Source organism: Mercenaria mercenaria, chromosome 9, assembly GCF_021730395.1.
Source record: "Mercenaria mercenaria strain notata chromosome 9, MADL_Memer_1, whole genome shotgun sequence".
NCBI lineage: Eukaryota > Metazoa > Mollusca > Bivalvia > Venerida > Veneridae > Mercenaria > Mercenaria mercenaria.
Genome location: NC_069369.1, coordinates 54634758 through 54653842, shown reverse-complemented (window position 1 = coordinate 54653842; position 19085 = coordinate 54634758). Strand labels below are relative to the sequence as shown.

Sequence of the window (19085 nt, the reverse complement as noted above, 5' to 3'; positions counted from 1 at the left end):
TTAAAATATTGAAAAATGAAAAAATTGTTTCAATGTAATATATGAACAAACGGACCGGTGTGAGGGAATGGTTATAGCAAACTATGCTACAATAATAATATAATCCATCCAAGCGATTGACTGAGCTAACCAGCAGACTGAAAACGTAAGAAAACAGGGGGGATTTACATGTCTGCTTCAACATAACCCATGTGTTAGAGGTTTGTAGCAAAGTGATCCACAAATTATAAAAATATGTACGGACCTACACGTACATATAACAAATGCAACTTTCGACTGATCACTAATAATCGTATGGCCGATAAATTGAACAACCCTGTTTATATAAGACACAGTCAATCCATGGACCAGATGAATGGCCGACCACATGGTACAAGGCCCCCTCTAACGGTTAAAGAGCGCCCGCCCAATAACACCAATAATAAGAGATGACCAACCGATCGCGAGGTTGCAGATACGAGAAGGTCAACCTAGACAAGTGAGCTTTTATTTTGGTATTGCCGTATTATTGTGTGGCTTTTTCTCTTACCTAGTGTTGGCCTATTTATAAGGTTTACTTGTCAAATAATATTTCATTTATCATAAATATCAAATGTGTTATTGGTAACCTGTGTAAGTTTAGAGTATTTTCCTATCTGGGGAAATGTAGCTATAGACTATTATTTTATGACAGGCGCGATATATTCTTTATTTTAATTTGTATTTTCTGAGGGAATAACAGACGAAACTCTGGTATGAAAAAAATGTTAACACAACGAGAAACATACACATTACTGTAATAGATAATGTAAAAATGAAATGTGTATAATCCACGTCATGTATTTCCCGTACATTTGTGCGCCGTACCTTTGTTAATGGTAAGTACATTGTATTTCAGAAACAATGGCACGACCCTTGTTGTAAAAGTTAACACAGGACATGTTATCAGGGGTGACGTGTACATTGCATACGGCGACAAGGGCAACGCATTCTTTTGAAAGTACAACGCGCATTTTATACTGCATTGTGTATTAGCAAACTGGTTTATATAATTTGTTGATTTAACGTGCATTGAAATCCACCAATAATTGTCCTTGTAGTTTTATAACAATTTAGGTACTGTCATTATCCTACTATTTGATTGCTTATTTTGTAATATTCATGACCATGTGGAATGTTACATTCATATGCTAACGGTTTAAAGAGTCAAATTTCTATAATAAAATTAAAATACAATGTCAAAAATTGATAAAGTGTTGGTTGATCAATCAGCAAAGAGACATTTTCAAGGCTAAAAGCTTGAATTGGACAATTTGTGTATGACTGCAGACGTAATTTGTCACTCATAATAATCATTTCGTTATTTTCAGATATCGTAGATATATCTTATAATTGTACTTAAATGTATGAAATTATCAATTATTCCATGGTCCCAGTGTTGTAGAAAATAAAATATTAAAGAAATCAAATAATTACACCTAGTTAAATCCTACGCGTATTGCCAAGGTTTGACACCCGGTACAAGTCATACGATATTACAGTATCTGATAACCAATTCACAGTGAGATAAATATGTTTTTTCTTCATAATTGCTTTTTATTGGTGTTTACAGTTTTTTTCAATGGCCTTATAGGTAACTAAATTATATGTATTATATTTCAGAAGACCTTAAACAGCATTCTAAAAGATTGTCCAATCAAGATTTTGTGTAATATTTGGTTCTAGATGCCGTCGAAATATATCAACAACTACGCTATGTTTTTATTATTATTATAACATAATTAGTATAATACCTTCTGTTATATGGAATCTCTTTCTGACGAAATCTCAACTTGAAAATGTTATTTTTCATTATACGATACATATTTGAAATATCACATGATGCCACGAAACGGTGAGAAAAGTTTTATACCAGTACAACACAATAACTGTGTGAATTATAACGTTACATCAAATATAGACAAAAGGATACAGTGTGTAAACATGTTTTATGAACAGCTTCTTGAAATTTATTACTAAAGATTTTTCAAGATTATACGTTTATTTAACATTTCATCCACAGGTTTCGTATATACGTGGCAGGCATGTACGTTCTGATGTTAGGTAGGATAGTTCTTCCTTTCTATCCAAAATAATGGCATTCTAGCTACAAATGAAAACTGTACGCCTGAAAGTATGCACTGACTCTTATCACCCTGTCAAAGATTTTGTAAAATTTTATGTCAAGTTTGAGTCAGTAAATTGTACTATCTGATACGGAATCCTGTTAGTGCCATGTGAAATGTCGTCCGTCGCCCCTCAAATGCGACGCACGACATTGCAATACGATATCGCGACAATGCAATACGACGTGCGACAATGCGATACGACGCGCGACAATGCGACACGACGCGCGACAATGCGATATGACATTCGTCAAAATGTCGCCATGTCGCTTGCAATGTCGTGCGTCGAGTTGGCAATTTTGGCACGATATGTCGCGATGTCGCGTCGCATTGTCGTGTGTCGCCTATGCGCCAGTAGCACGACGCACGACATCGCGATACGACACACGACAGTGCGATACGACATCGCGATAATGCGATATGACGCACGACAATGCGATACGACAAACGACATTCTCAAACGACATTGTCGCGATGTCGTATCGCATTGTCGTGCGTCGACCGGTGTTCACTTGAATAAATACCGGTTAATCTTGGTCGCATTTTTTCGAACAATTCATCAATTTCATTTTATCACTAAAAGCGATAAAAGTAAGGTATCAAAGTGAAATTTCTTTTAATAGGTAGTATTGCCTAATCGAATATTTAAAACAATGTTCTTCCCCGACGGGCACGCCGTCGGGAACATTTGCTAAACTTTGCCATTTTTGGCTTAAAATATTAGCAGTAAAATAAGGAAAAAGTGCTTATAAAATATTTATTTTGGGTATATAACTGCAAATAAAAACTTGTTTTGAAAGAAAATGACAAAATCTGAATGTTTGTGACAAAAGTGACAACATTTGTTCGTCCGTCTGTACGTTATTAAAGATAAAAGCTGTATTTCCGTACTTTTCCGTACGGAAAATGTCCGTGTTTTTCATTAACTTCAAATAATTGTAGAATATTCCAAACACAAGATATTTTAATGAAATAACTGTTATAAATTAAATTTAAACATTGTCTAAACGGATATGTAACTTGTATAATTTTACCGCCGACGGTTTCGTCGTCGGACCGTCTCAAAATGTATCATTTTTCGTGAAAATATGCATACTTCTTCATATATTAAATAGAGGGGTGGTCCTTGTCTGAGGAGCCATATCTTCATAACCTGATGTCTGATTTTAATAAATGATACCTTGTTGCAAAGGGCAAGTCAGTACCTAGAGAAAAGAGGCCGCGTCAGGTTTGAACCCGGTCGGCTAGGGGTCAAGGTCATAGGTCAAATTCCGGTAATATTCTCAAAATATGAACTTGTCAGAGCAGTCAAGACAGTCCTGAAAACCCAAGCACTACCTTCACTGACACCATTGGAGCAATTTTCACGGCTCCCCGGGTCGGACCCGCTTAGTCTTGGCCAGCACCCTACCGCATTTAACAAGTTTGATCATTTCCTGATACCTGTCCTATTTTTTTTATTATTATTATTGTAATTTATACTGAATTTCAGTTGATAATGACACTATGTTAGATTTTGACCCTTGTTCGAGTCTCAGCACCCCAGGTACCTACCTATACTATATATATATATATATATATATATATATATATATATATATATATATATATATATATATATATATATATATATATATATATATATGAATATGTTTGTAGATGACTTGGCTTTACATTTAAGCTACTTACAAGTCCATATCATGCCATCAGAGCTCAGGACAGGTATCAGAAAATGATTACTAGTAACTCGACGCACGACATTGCGAAGCGACATCGCGACATTTTGACGAATGCCATATCGCATTGTCGCGCGTCGTATCGCATTGTCGTGTGTCATATCGCATTGTCGCGCGTCGTATCGCATTGTCTTGCGTCGTATCGCATTGTCGCGATGTCGTTTCGCAATGTCGTGCATCGCCTTTGAGGGGCGACGGACGACATTTCACATGGCACTAACAGGATTCCGTAAACTGATGCGTTCAGCATTCCAGCACTTTGATTTTAGGTCAATGTAAACAGTTGGAGGTGGTTGAGATATTCAGTGAAAGCATCATGAAAATATGTCGAGAATACCAGCATAAAGTAAACGCATACCAAAGTGTGTATATATTTAGTTAGGCTATCTTTTCTATAAGGCAAGTTTCTATTTATAAAATTGTACACATAGTTACATGCATATATGTGTCGGTATCTTTGTTGACATACTACATTTAGACAGTAAGAAATGGCCATATTAACGTTTTGTCATACAATTTCTTCTGGGAAGCTTGCATATATTTGCATATTTTTATTAATAAAATGAACACCGCTCAAAATTGCTCTAAAGCAGTGGACCTGTAACGGAAAGCCATCCGCTCGTACCAGTGACATGAACGACCGAATCATGTTGAATGGCGTAAGAGAATACGTGATAGAACGTTAATAGCCGCTTGTCATTACAGCCATTTACATTAATTGGTAAATTGTACAGATCAAGATTGTTGGCATATATATCCTACAAAGTATGTAAGGAAAATGTTTTTGCCGGCGGATAGATTCTGAGACGCGTTTAAAATGAACAACAAAATCAGCGCTTGCTGTTTGAGAATTATAGGTTAACGGTATAAGATTTGTATCGCGAAATATGCACGAGTTCTGCAGCGGAAATATTACGCGACTTTTGGAGCGCAATATTATTCCGCGAAAGAACGAGTGCATACTTCTCGATGCAAATCTAATAACCTTTTTATTAGAGTAAACTGCCCTATTATCAACACCTTTAGCACGAACGAACATTGTGGAGTTTGCAATTGAAATTTATCATTTAATAAAACCGTATTTCATTGGTTAAAAAATTGATTGTGCAACTTCAATATCTTTGCACATTGACCAGTGAGAACTATTATAACAAATGCAGTCAAGTTCTTTGAAATTTTCAATTTGTCTTAATATCGACATCCCCTCTCCTATTACCGACATATTTAAGATAGTGTAAATTAAGTTTTTAGTAACATGACCCCCACTTTTCTTTTTATTCAGCACCAGTTGACAATATTCTTCAAGGACATTTAAAATGGGTTCTTATGTGTGCTACAGCCACCGGAAATATGCCAATTTTATATAGAATAATAAAGAACAGTTATTTTGTGTGTTGTAACCTTGTACGTTAATTTGGTTAAACTTTGATAGGTGTCACGTGTGTTTGTTTAATTCTATAGTGTTAATTCCTAATAAAAAGCATATTTATATGTGCTAAATTCAAATTCATCATATATATTTTCGAACTGCTATTAAAGCAAAAAGCTATTCTTGAAAGGAGACATCGTTTTTCACGTAATTGCAGTGTCATTCTGATAATGCCTCATTACATCTGGTGGTTGTTTTGTCGGTATGCACCACTTTTTATTGCATGTGTACAGTCAATAACTCGTTCGACATTCTGTTGTTGCGTTTGTAAAGTCAATAACTCATTGGTCTTGCTTAAAGGCATTCATTAAGAGTTAGGGAGACACATGAGAGAGTTTTATATAAGTTTCATATCAATTGTATACCTGATAACTAATACTGGAGATCTTAAATGTCTTTTCATAATGATATTAGATCTAGTAAAAAAATGAATGAAATGATATTTCCATGTTTCCTTTATCGTAGTATGCCATTTATTGCAGGTATTTCACTTAACACTTCATCGATATTCACCATCAAACAGAGAATAACTACTTCTTGAAACGGTGTCATTGTCAAAAATATCACATGGCATTATTTTAAAACCACGACGCCAAATGTGTGATGACGTGAAAACGCAAGAAATGAAAACCAATATTACTTTTTATATACATACTCATTTATAAACTCCGTTAAAATTCAACTGAACCTAAAACGTCAATATTTTCAGTACTCGCCTCAGTGAGCAGTACTCACGGTAATGTGAACATTACTTAGTGAGCAGTACTCACGGTAATGTGAACACTACTCAGTGAGCAGTGCTCACAGTGCCTTAAACATTACTCAGAGAGCAGTACTCACGGTGCCGTGAATACTGCTCAGTGAGCAGTACTCACGGTAATGTGAACACTACTCAGTGAGCAGTACTCACAGTGCCGTGAACACTACTCAGTGAGCAGTACTCAAAGTACCCTGAATACTACTCAGTGAGCAGTACTCACGGTAATGTGAACACTACTCATTGAGCAGTACTCGCTGTACCGTGACTACTACTCAGTGAGCAGTACTCACGGTAATGTGAACACTACTCAGTGAGCAGTACTCACAGTGCCGTGAACAGTACTCAGTGAGCAGTACTCATGGTGCCGTGAACACTACCCAGTGAGCAATACTGACAGTACAGTACCGAGAACACTACCCAGTAAGTAGTACTCACAGTGCCGTGAACACTACTAGATTATCAATGTTCTGTGATGATCAATGTTCTGTGAAAATTACTCAGACCTGTGATCCCTCCACACTGATCATTAGCAGTGATCACTGAGAAATTGTAACCCCAGCACACTTAGAGTACTTCCCACAGAACATTTCTCACCACACAAAAAAGGTACACCGTCGCAAAAAAAATTCGACCTTGCGGCCACATAACAGGATCGACGCCTCTTTCCCTAACGTAAAAGAGGCGACATTTTGTCAACCTACTTTTTCGTTTTTTCATTAACATTTTTGTCAACCTACCATATCCCATTTTGAGATAGGTTATCGGTCAACTATTAAACAAGGGGTTTGAAGAAATAGTTTATATATGGCATTTTTCTTACGTTTAAGCAGGGTAATAGTGTCAGTTTGTTTTCAGTTTTGACATTTAAAACCGAATATGATTATATAATTTTTTTTGGAAAATATGACGATGGTTATTTTTTTCAGCTCCTGTAAAACTAATTTATAAGACTTTTAATTATTTCAGTGACTTCGTCGAAACGTTTTAAAAACGTTTTATAATGTTCTATCAAAGTGCATATATTTCAAGTTATGCAAAAATATACTCTATTTTTGTATTGAGGTAATATGCGCATAATAATTGAAAAGCATTGAAAACCTGTCTATGGATAATACGACATTATCCGTGTCCATGGAAACAAATATAAATAAATGTACTAATATACAGACTTATAAAACAATTACCGTAAATGAACCAAATATGTAGCTATTCGGTTGTTCTGCTCATAATGGATAAAAATACCTATCCTTGGGGGAATACAAAACATAAAATATAACTAGAAACTGATCACAACATTTGTTTTTCATACCAGCATAACTTGAGGAGTACTAGCAAGTGATGAAAAATAGACACATGTATCAGTATGTATCAACTCCTTCAAGTACTGTTCTGCTTACCTGCTTGTAATGCGCATATAAAGTTAATATGAGTACTTTTACTGTAAAACATAAATAATTGCTTTTCTTTGTATCTTTTCTGTGCCATTCTTTGAATTCTTTCAAAAGGATTTATAAGTTCTAATTTTCAAAACTACAAATTAGTGATCTTGAATGGGTAAAATTTGTATTTTTAGCTGGAATTTTATCTTTTGACATAATTTTACCTTTAAATTTACAATTTAAATGTTTTACAATTCATGACAGGTGTGTTGCAATAATTCTACAAAACAATGCATGACAGCAGTTTATTTCATCAAAAGTGAATGAAGAAAACCTTATTTTTTACAAAAAGCACATTATTCATTTTATGGCGGCGACATTCTGTTGTTGCGTTTGTAAAGTCAATAACTCATTGGTCTTGCTTAAAGGCATTCATTAAGAGTTAGGGAGACACATGAGAGAGTTTTTATATAAGTTTCATATAAATTGTATACCTGATAACTAATACTGGAGATCTTAAATGTCTTTCCATAATGATATTAGATCTAGTAAAAAAATGAATGAAATGATATTTCCATGTTTCCTTTATCGTAGTATGCCATTTATTGCAGGTATTTCACTTAACACTTCATCGATATTCACCATCAAACAGAGAATAACTACTTCTTGAAACGGTGTCATTGTCAAAAATATCACATGGCATTATTTTAAAACCACGACGCCAAATGTGTGATGACGGGAAAACGCAAGAAATGAAAACCAATATTATTTATTTATTACATATTCATTTATAAACTCCGTTAAAATTCAACTAACCTTAAAACGTCAATATTTTCAGTACTCACCTCAGTGAGCAGTACTCACGGTAATGTGAACACTACTTAGTGAGCAGTACTCACGGTAATGTGAACACTACTCAGTGAGCAGTGCTCACAGTGCCTTAAACATTACTCAGAGAGCAGTACTCACGGTGCCGTGAATACTGCTCAGTGAGCAGTAGTCACGGTAATGTGAACACTACTCAGTGAGCAGTACTCACAGTGCCGTTAACACTACTCAGTGAGCAGTACTCAAAGTACCCTGAATACTACTCAGTGAGCAGTACTCACGGTAATGTGAACACTACTCATTGAGCAGTACTCGCTGTACCGTGACTACTACTCAGTGAGCAGTACTCACGGTAATGTGAACACTACTCAGTGAGCAGTACTCACAGTGCCGTGAACAGTACTCAGTGAGCAGTACTCACGGTGCCGTGAACACTACCCAGTGAGCAATACTGACAGTACAGTACCGAGAACACTACCCAGTAAGTAGTACTCACAGTGCCGTGAACACTACTAGATTATCAATGTTCTGTGATGATCAATGTTCTGTGAAAATTACTCAGACCTGTGATCCCTCCACACTGATCATTAGCAGTGATCACTGAGAAATTGTAACCCCAGTACACTTAGAGTCCTTCCCACAGAACATTTCTCACCACACAAAAAAGGTACACCGTCGCAAAAAAAATGCGACCGTGCGACCACATAACAGGATCGACGCCTCTTTCCCTAACGAAAAAGGGGTGACATTTTTGTCAACCTACTTTTTCGTTTTTCATAAACATTTTTGCCAACCTACCATATCCCATTTTGGGATAGGTTATCGGTCAACTATTAAACAAGGGGTTTGAAGAAATAGTTTATATATGGCATTTTTCTTACGTTTAAGCAGGGTAATAGTGTCAGTTTGTTTTCAGTTTTGACATTTAAAACCGAATATGATTATATAATTTTTTTTGGAAAATATGACGATGGTTATTTTTTTCAGCTCCTGTAAAACTAATTTATAAGACTTTTAATTATTTCAGTGACTTCGTCGAAACGTTTTAAAAACGTTTTATAATGTTCTATCAAAGTGCATATAGTTCAAGTTATGCAAAAATATACTCTATTTTTGTATTGAGGTAATATGCGCATAATAATTGAAAAGCATTGAAAACCTGTCTATGGATAATACGACATTATCCGTGTCCATGGAAACAAATATAAATAAATGTACTAATATACAGACTTATAAAACAATTACCGTAAATGAACCAAATATGTAGCTATTCGGTTGTTCTGACCTCATAATGGATAAAAATACCTATCCTTGGGGGAATACAAAACATAAAATATAACTAGAAACTGATCACAACATTTGTTTTTCATACCAGCATAACTTGAGGAGTACTAGCAAGTGATGAAAAATAGACACATGTATCAGTATGTATCAACTCCTTCAAGTACTGTTCTGCTTACCTGCTTGTAATGCGCATATAAAGTTAATATGAGTACTTTTACTGTAAAACATAAATAATTGCTTTTCTTTGTATCTTTTCTGTGCCATTCTTTGAATTCTTTCAAAAGGATTTATAAGTTCTAATTTTCAAAACTACAAATTAGTGATCTTGAATGGGTAAAATTTGTATTTTTAGCTGGAATTTTATCTTTTGACATAATTTTACCTTTAAATTTACAATTTAAATGTTTTACAATTCATGACAGGTGTGTTGCAATAATTCTACAAAACAATGCATGACAGCAGTTTATTTCATCAAAAGTGAATGAAGAAAACCTTATTTTTTACAAAAAGCACATTTTTCATTTTATGGCGGCCATCTTGGATGCCATCTTGGATTTCTCAGCTCGCCACCATTTATGCCAATCTATGCTGGCACTTTCAGAATCTACAAACTTTTACGAACATTTCGGTATATAACATGCCTTGTTAAAAATTGGATCTGGATTGCCCCTAGAAATAGTGGACTTTCTTGGACGAAGTCACCCTACCACCAGCTATAAGCTTTCACTAAAAGGAACGTTCTGTACCTTGCGCAAACTGGGCTTATCGGCGAGATCTACGGGGCTTAAGATATGTCCCATTCGCTGTTTCATGGAGTAATAGTAAAGTGCAAATGTTGACAGTTTGTGTTATTCTGCCTGGCGGCGTACAGCTACATTCTATCGTCTGCAGCGGTCGAAAGATACCATACTAGATAATTATAATACATTATCAAAAAAGAATTCTGAGATAAAACATAATTTAGATGCGACTCTTGCCAAATTCCATATATTTCCGTCTTCTGAGAATGTGACGATTTTCAGTTATTTCTCCGTAACAAAAGATATCATGTTTTTGTTTTCCGAGATTGCCTTCCCAGATATTGATTTTGTCATTTGACGACCCGTAGCCATTCAATATATTTTCCTCGCTGGGAAAATGCACTTACAGATATTTGAAGACAACGTTAAAGTATGTCTCACTAGTAAATATAAATGAGCCGCGCCATGAGTAATACAACATAGTGCATTTGCGACCGGCATGGATCCAGACCAACCTGCGCATCCGCGCAGTCTGGACAGGATCCATGCTGTTCGCTAACAGTTTCTCCAATTGCAATAGGCTTTGAAAGCGAACAGCATGGATCCTGACCAGACTGCGCGGATGCGCAGGCTGGTCTGGATCCATGCTGGTCGCAAACGCACTATGTTGGTTTTCTCATGGTGCGGCTCAAATGTGATAATAATGAAACTATGTGACCTACAATACTCTATGTAACAGAATAGCCTACTGATATATTTGCTGGACGTTCTTTAATGGTAGGAACACAATTCGTGAAATAAATATTCATTACCATTTTCATTAAGTAATGGTAAAATCCTTGAAACGTTATTGCTCGTCAGTGTCAACAGAATATAGTCTGACAGACTATGTTTTCACTTGCTAGTATTTTTACGGTTGTTCTTTGTTTTCCTTTTATTCTAGTCAGTTATTCATCTTGAGAGTAGCTCCTAAATTATGATGTAAGTTTTTATTTCAACTTTTACTGTTGTGAATACAGCCAGACTATATACTGGGTCCAATGATTATAATGCAATCAGTTCTCTGAGAAAATCTGAAAACAGACTGGTATTTATCACTATTACATAGAATAAAAGAAAAATGAAAAAAAAAAACATGAAATTTGTGACAAAGTCTTTATTATCAGCGTAGTGGCTAGTCTAATTCGTCATATGATAATTTTTGTTTTCCAGCAAGAAAATAACCTTTAGCCTGCTGATGGCAAGTGATCCTACCTTTGCGACCAGTGCAGACCAAGATCAGCATGCACGTCCATGCAGTCTGATCATAGTCTGCACTGTTCGCTATCCAGTCAGTAAATTTTCAGTGACGTTAAACACCCCTTCGAATAATAAATGGTATTACCCAAACTGAATGATAGACCAGTCCATTTTAGAAATTAAGCAGGCTAAAGGATAACTTAGTTGGTGTCTGTTTTCACTGAAGTCTAACCAAATGTTCGGTAGCCTTCGTAAATGTTTGTCATTCTCCTTTTGAATCAGGTAAAAAAACGCACACATACGGCTCATCATCTTTTTCTTACTTGTATATAAATCCTGCTTGGTCGCCTGTATACCTCTTTGTCATTAAAGCGGTTCATACACTTTGTTGAATGTACTATGTTGAAAACAGTTTCAAACTCCAGATTTTTGCTACGTTCAGATTACACCTTCTGATAAGAGTCACGGAAATCAGTCCAAAAGTGACATTTTGAAAGAGAGTTCACCGAAAATGTACGGTAACGTAAACAATTTCATGGAAGTATTAGTAAATTTAGTAATATCGGTTTGTCTGTGATTCTGTAGAGTGTACATGAAAAACAAGATCATTTTACAACAACTTCCTTAAACACGTGCAATGAAATCGCTGATCAAGGCATCTTATCAACCCTATGATAAGAACTTTAACACTATTGTATAAGGAAGAAGCCAAAGAAATGATATTACATATTCATCAAACACGGAATTAAATGAGTCGTGCCATGGGAAAACCAACATAGTGGCTTTGCGACCAGCATGGATCCAGACCGCGCAGTCTGGTCAGGATCCATGCTGTTCGCTAACGGTTTCTCTAATTACAATAGGCTTTGAAAGCGAACAGCATGGATCCTGACCAGACTGCGCGGATGCGCAGGTTGGTCTGGATCCATGCTGGTCGCAAAGCCACTATGTTGGTTTTCTCATGGCACGGCTCAAACGTGGTTTCCTCGTACAATATAACAATTCCATGATGCTGCTTATTTCATTTACTTTTCATGAAGAGACATCGAGTCTGCTATTATTTTTTTATTATTTCTGTCCTTCCGAAGGATCTTTTCATAACGTTAATTGAAACCTATACACGATTTTACTGAGGTGCGTATATAAAGGGACGTCCAACTGGAGAAGATTGATGAAAGACCGTTTAATTTGATTTCTGTGTTTTTTGGAAGTGCCACAAAAAAAAAAAAACGTCTATTAACTAGTCTTGTTTCTGATAATAACATTTAAATTTAAGTGTCTTGGAGCCATGTTCAAAATATTAAAAACTTCTTATTTCAATTCCCTTGTAGCTAAACTGTATAATAAGACTACTTGGCGTCAAGTTTTAATTTACTATCGTTTCCAATAAACGCTTATGGGCTTTACAGTCAAACATTCTCAGATTTTCGAAATAAAGTGAAAAAAAATTTTCAAAATCTATTAGGTATGTATATATTGATATTGTAAAGGTCTTATTCATTTTATGACATATTATTTTTGTGACATATTCTTGCGCAGAGCACATCCCGTTCGTTTCGTCAGAGTGACACGGGAACTCCTTTTGGGAAGCTGCATACTGTGAAATCATTTAAATTCGCTGGCATGAAATTTCGCGCAAACATGAAGAAGGACTGTTTCACCCGGGCTTAAATTCGCGCATTTGCAAAAGAAAGGGAAAAATACAATAAAAAGAAATAATAATAGCGCGGTCTTGAATTCGCGCATCGGTCCTAGCGCGAAATACGCGAAAATTCGTCCTAGTACGCGAATAAAAATGATTTTACAGTATCTATGTTCCGGAATGCTTTGAATTACGAACAACATTAGTATTTTCAAATAGTTGTGATAATCTGTTTACTTATATATCATAATCTAGGAGACGGTGATAGAAAATCAACTTGTTACATGTATAACGCCATGAATAACTTTAAATCAGCCGACGCTTAAAAGAAACTAAAATTACTGGCGCTGACTTTATCCTATAACGCTTGACAAGTCACGAATAAATATTGTGTTAAAAGTCTTATCAGTGTGTTTCAATACAAGCAGGCATTTTCTGTGTCCTTTTTCATCTCTTAAAAATACGGTCATCCTCCTAATATGGCAGGCAAAACGTTTGCTATATTGTATAACTCGTTTTCTTTTTCAAACTAAACTTAACGTGTTGTCAAATTATACATAAATTGTGTTAAAAATCATAATGTTGTTATCGTTTTTGCACACTGGTTGTTTAACTAAGCTCATGAATATAAAAAGATACAATAAAATTAACGAACAAAATTAAACAATATGAATAAAAACAACAAACACAGCATATAATTTTACAAAACGAATGCAAAAGGATAAACAAGAAAAAGAATTATACAATATAACGACGTAAGGCCTTCCATATTCTAATTCACTGTGCAGTGTACTTTAAGAAGCAGGATGTCTAGACATTAGGTTTGTGTGTATCATACTTTTCTACACTTATCAGTAAAGCAAATGTCAGCTACACTTTTGAAGAAATTTGGACTTATTTTGTTATCTTTCCGCCTATATTTTGAAATGCCACGGTCCGTACCATATTGTAGTTTTCCCATATTTTGCCTTCTTTCGAGCCGTCATTCTAAAAATGATATCTGTGAGTGTCGTTCTGCTCTTATTTGTGCAGTTTGCAAGTACATTTCTTGTACCGGATGGATTACAAATCGTTCATACACAATATGGGGAAATACATGGCCAACTTTCTAGTGCCACATTCGATGGGATGCAATACCAAGTGAAAACGTTTCTAGGTATTCCATACGCCGAGCCGCCAATCGGTAATTTCCGGTTTCGTAAACCCGTACCAAAACTAAATTTTCCTACGCCATTCAAAGCATCCGCCTACGGACCAATTTGCCCGCAGGATGCTTTGGATAAAAGTGTGCCCCAGTCTGAAGATTGTCTGTTTCTGAATGTATTTGTTCCAACTAGGCATGGGGCGGGTGTGCTCCCGAAACCGGTGATGATATGGATTCATGGTGGCGGATTTTACGCTGGGTCTGCTAACAGATTCAAAGCGGAAGTGCTTAGCGCATTTAGCGATGTTGTTGTGGTGACCATAAATTATCGCCTTGGACCGCTTGGATTCTTTACCACAAAGGACAATGAAGCGCTCGGAAACTATGGAATGTGGGACCAACACTTAGCTTTCCAGTGGGTTAAAGGCAACATAGCGTCTTTTGGCGGTGACGTCGAGAATATAACAATATTTGGAGAATCTGCCGGCGGAGCTAGTGTCGTGTTTCAGACGTTGTATCCCGGAAATCGTGATGTCTTCCAACGAGCTATATCCGAAAGTGGAACAGCAGCGGGTCCGTCTGTTTCTCACGGTAACACTGTCTATAAAAAGTCAATAGAGTTTGCAGCTTCCGTTGGCTGCAGTGGCCCTAATCATTCAACAGTCGTCTCATGTATGAGACATAAATCTAGCGATGAGATCAAGAAAGCCGTACAAGTGTTCATGCCCAAAAACTATGATGAAGTGCATCCAAACTGGGTTCCTGTATATGACAATGACTTTGTAGTGAGCGAGACACAGAACATTTTGAGGGAGGCGTCGAAAAGTTCACCCGCATTTTCCTCCTATCATAACATCGGTCTATTAATAGGTATGAATAATTATGATGGGGCATTGTTTTTGCCTTTCTGGATGTCTCAGTTTAATATAACGTCTCCTAAAGATTATAGAGTTTCACAAGCTCAGTTTAAGTATGTGTTCATGCCAAGACTCGCGGAGTTGATTCTTAAGGAGACAGCTACGAATTTAGTGCGGGATGCAATTATCCAGGAATACACAGACTGGGACCATCCGGATGACGACACTGTAAGGCTCGAGCGTCTGGTTACAATGGCCACTGACTGCAGTTATTATGCTCCTACAGTTCTTACTGCCAACTCCCATGCAAATGACATGTCTAATACGTATGTGTATAGATTTCACGCAGCGCCACCTACGAGACTTTTACCATTGCCGCCATCTTTAGATTTGGCGGGGAATTCTAATCATGCAGACGACATATTCTTCCTGTTTGGCTTCAATGATCTATATACTGACTTATTTTACCCGAATCCTGCGAAGGCACCGAAGCCGTCATCGGATCAAATAAAACTGTCGAAAGCGTTAATGACCATGTGGTCGAACTTCGCTAAGTCTGGGTAAGTCTATTTTTTCGTCGGACTAAAAAAGTGGACGCTGAAAATTTTTGGCAGTCGAAAGCAACCATTCAAAACAATTTCTAATCCGTACACCTGAAATTCAAATGTTCAACGTATTTGAAGTCTTACTGAATTTCTTTAATGCCAATAGCACTTTTGTAAGAAAACAGTGAATCGATTGAATTGTACAGCGAGATCTCTCTATAAAGGTCATTCTGCGCATACGCAAAACACTAAATTATAATTTTTCTGAAATATTGATAGTTTTTTTTCTCTCAGTGTTTCATTGAATCAGTTGATTCTCAGCCTGCTTATCAGCTCCTTATGATACACTAGATAGGATAAAAGATCACATGTATTCATCATATTTCGACATCTAGTATGAGCATCTTATTTGTAGATATCAATGTAGAATTACTGACCTCAGGATACCTTCCTCACACGAAAGCTCCGATTTGTTTTGTTTTTGTTGGGCTAGACTTAACGTCGATACAGTTTTGATCAAATGGCCAACCTCCAGCTTTAGATGGAAAAGGATGATCCCCCGGCACTAGCGGGCACCTGGGATTAACCATCGACCTTCCGTAACCCAGTTGGATGGCTCATAGGAAATAATTCTACGCCCCTTGCGAGGTTTTCAACCTGCAACGGTGAGGGGCAAGTGGTTTGAGGTCAGTGACTTCAAGCACTCCGCCACGGGGGTCCTTTGAAACCTCGGAACAGCGGGCGAAGAGCTGATGATCTTTGAAGCGAAAGAACGCCGTATATGTATTACGAAATGATGTCAATAATGATTGCCTTATTCGGGGATGAATATAGAAATGCCTTTTTAACTATTTTGTATTAACTATAGTTCTACTTGTTTTTCAGAAATCCAAACAAACCAATGAATGTGAAGTCACTTTATGATGTTGAATGGCAGCCGTACGACGTAAAACATCAGAATTACCTTGACATTTCATTTAACATGAACCCACAGTCAATGAAAACAAGGCTGGCGTCACGTGCGGACCATTTCTGGAACACTGTTCTCCCAGCCATGCAAAAAGCGTCTAAACATTGACCTCATGTATACGTACATATTCTTTGCTGTTGATATGTTACTGCACATCGTTATCTCAATCTTCAAAAGTCTGTAGCGCACTCTTCTAAACTGCGCGCTTTTTTTTTTTTTTTTTTTTTTTTTTTTTTTTCATTTTTATGTTTGATTCTCAGCTATACTTTCTATCTCATTTATAATTAATCAAACGAGTAGAATAAAGGCATTAAAGTTAAGTGTCTGCTGCTTGCATTGGTGGAAGATTAAGTCCCTGACAAAGTGAATTAATTTGTAAAATCCAGCCAATAACGCGAGACAATGCGAATTCTTTTTAGCTCGGCTATATGCGTGGTACAAGGGTTCAAATTTTACCTCACCTGAGAACAAAGTGTTCACGATGAGCTGTAGTGTTCAAAGTGAGCTATTGTGATCGCAGTTGTCTAACATTCTAGAGGCAACAATTTTGTCCTTCCGGGTATTATTTCATCACGGGCAGGCACCCGAGTGGAACCACCAACCTTCCACAAAACCAGCTGGAACCCGAGCGAGGCTCACACCCACATAGGTGAAGGGCAGGTGATTTGAAGTCAGCGACCTCCACTCCTCGGCCGAGGAGGCCCCTTAGGTGACATATTAGGAAAACCTTGTTAAATACACTAGAGGCCTAATTTGTAAATGATCTTGATGAAACTTAGTCAGGATGTTTCTTAATAAAATTTCGATCGTATCTCAAACTGTACGGTTTATCTACGGTAAAAAATTATCTCAATTCACATTTTCTGTCTAAAGCCTGGTCGGAAAGTTCTTCGTTAAATTTGAAATTTGACCATCATTCTGATCAAAAACAAGGTACTTGAATCAACCTTGTTAGCACTGTAGAAGCCATATTGTCCATCCGATCTTCAAGAAACCTTGTCAGAATGTTTGACCAAATATCTTTTTCAAGTTTGGATCAAATCAGTTTAGTACTAATTGAGATAGAGTAAATTAATGTGCATCACAATTTCACCTGAAATTCTAAGTAATAAGTGGACATTATTCATAAAATATTGATGCCTGATTTATGCACCTAGTGTCAGAAGATGTGGAACAACCATTTTAAATTTGAATCAAATCCATTTAGAAACAACAGAAATAATTATGGTGAAAAAGCATCAAAATTAAACTAAAATTCTAAGTAAAAAGGAGACATTATTTACTAAATATGTGTGTCAGAGTTATGGACCTTGTGTCATATGATGACAATGATGTGGAAGAACCGTTTTATTTTATTATTTTTTTTTTGTTTGGGTTTAACGTCACAATTATAGGTCACATGGCGACTTTCCAGCTTTGATGGTGGTGGAAGACCCAAGGTGCCCCTCCGTGCATGATTTCATCACAAGCCGGTATCTGGGTAGAACCACTGACCTTCCGTAGGCCAGCTGGACAGTAATATCAAAGATATAGTGAACGTGCATCAAATATTACCTGAAATTTCGAGTGCAAAGGGGTCAATATTTTCATAAAATAATGGTGCAAGAGCAAAACAAATTATTTAGTCTCTAAAGTTACGGCTGACCCAAATGCAATAGTGTTCATCATGTGACTACAGGCAATCGTCCTATTCAGTTTACGTACTGTAGGCCTATGCATTCTCGTGATATTGACCAGAAACAATTTTCAGTCACACTGACCTCCCAAACAATAGGGGGTATATTCTGCCAAAAAGCAAGATTCATCATCATAGGCAAAAGCGTTCTCTAGTATTTGATAGGCTACCAAACTGTCTACTGAGTGATGGACATCCATGAGCTTTACAATAAATTCCCCTCTTCATCAGAGCGGAGTGAAATAAAAAGAAAACAAGAGCACCGCCTGCGGGTGCCATCGCTCGTCTGCAAATGCTGGACAACATAGAGTTATAGTTTCAGTACAAAAAGGGCCATAATTCTGATAAAATGCAGGTCAGACTTACGGTTCTTGGTCTACTTTCTCATCTAATGATGATAAACATGTGTGCAAAGTTTCAAAGCTGTAGCTCTTATAGTTTTGGGGTAAAAGTGGACCTAAACAAAAAATTCAACCAAGAAACTCAAATTTTCTAAGTACAAAAAGGGCCATAATTCTGACAAAATGCATATTGAGTTATGGTTATGGGCCTACATAGTAACCTAATGATGATAAACAAGCGTACAAAGTTTCAAAGCTGTAGCTCCTACAACGGTAGTTTTTGAGAAAAGGTGGACTGGAACAAGAAATTTAACCAATGCTGACGTCGACAATCAAGTGATGACAATACCTCGCAGATTTTTTTCAAACCTC

General features: G+C 36.7%; 1 protein-coding gene across 1 annotated transcript; it reads left to right on the top strand.

Annotated features, from left to right (window-relative positions):
• Window positions 1–14124: 14124 nt before the first annotated feature.
• LOC123547158 (cholinesterase 1-like) lies at window positions 14125–17134 on the top strand. Its single transcript, XM_045334054.2, has 2 exons — window positions 14125–15742; window positions 16613–17134. Exons 1-2 carry the CDS (start codon window positions 14175–14177, stop codon window positions 16803–16805), a joined length of 1761 nt encoding a protein of 586 aa, XP_045189989.2. The 5' UTR covers window positions 14125–14174; the 3' UTR covers window positions 16806–17134.
• The last annotated feature ends 1951 nt before the right edge of the window (window positions 17135–19085 follow it).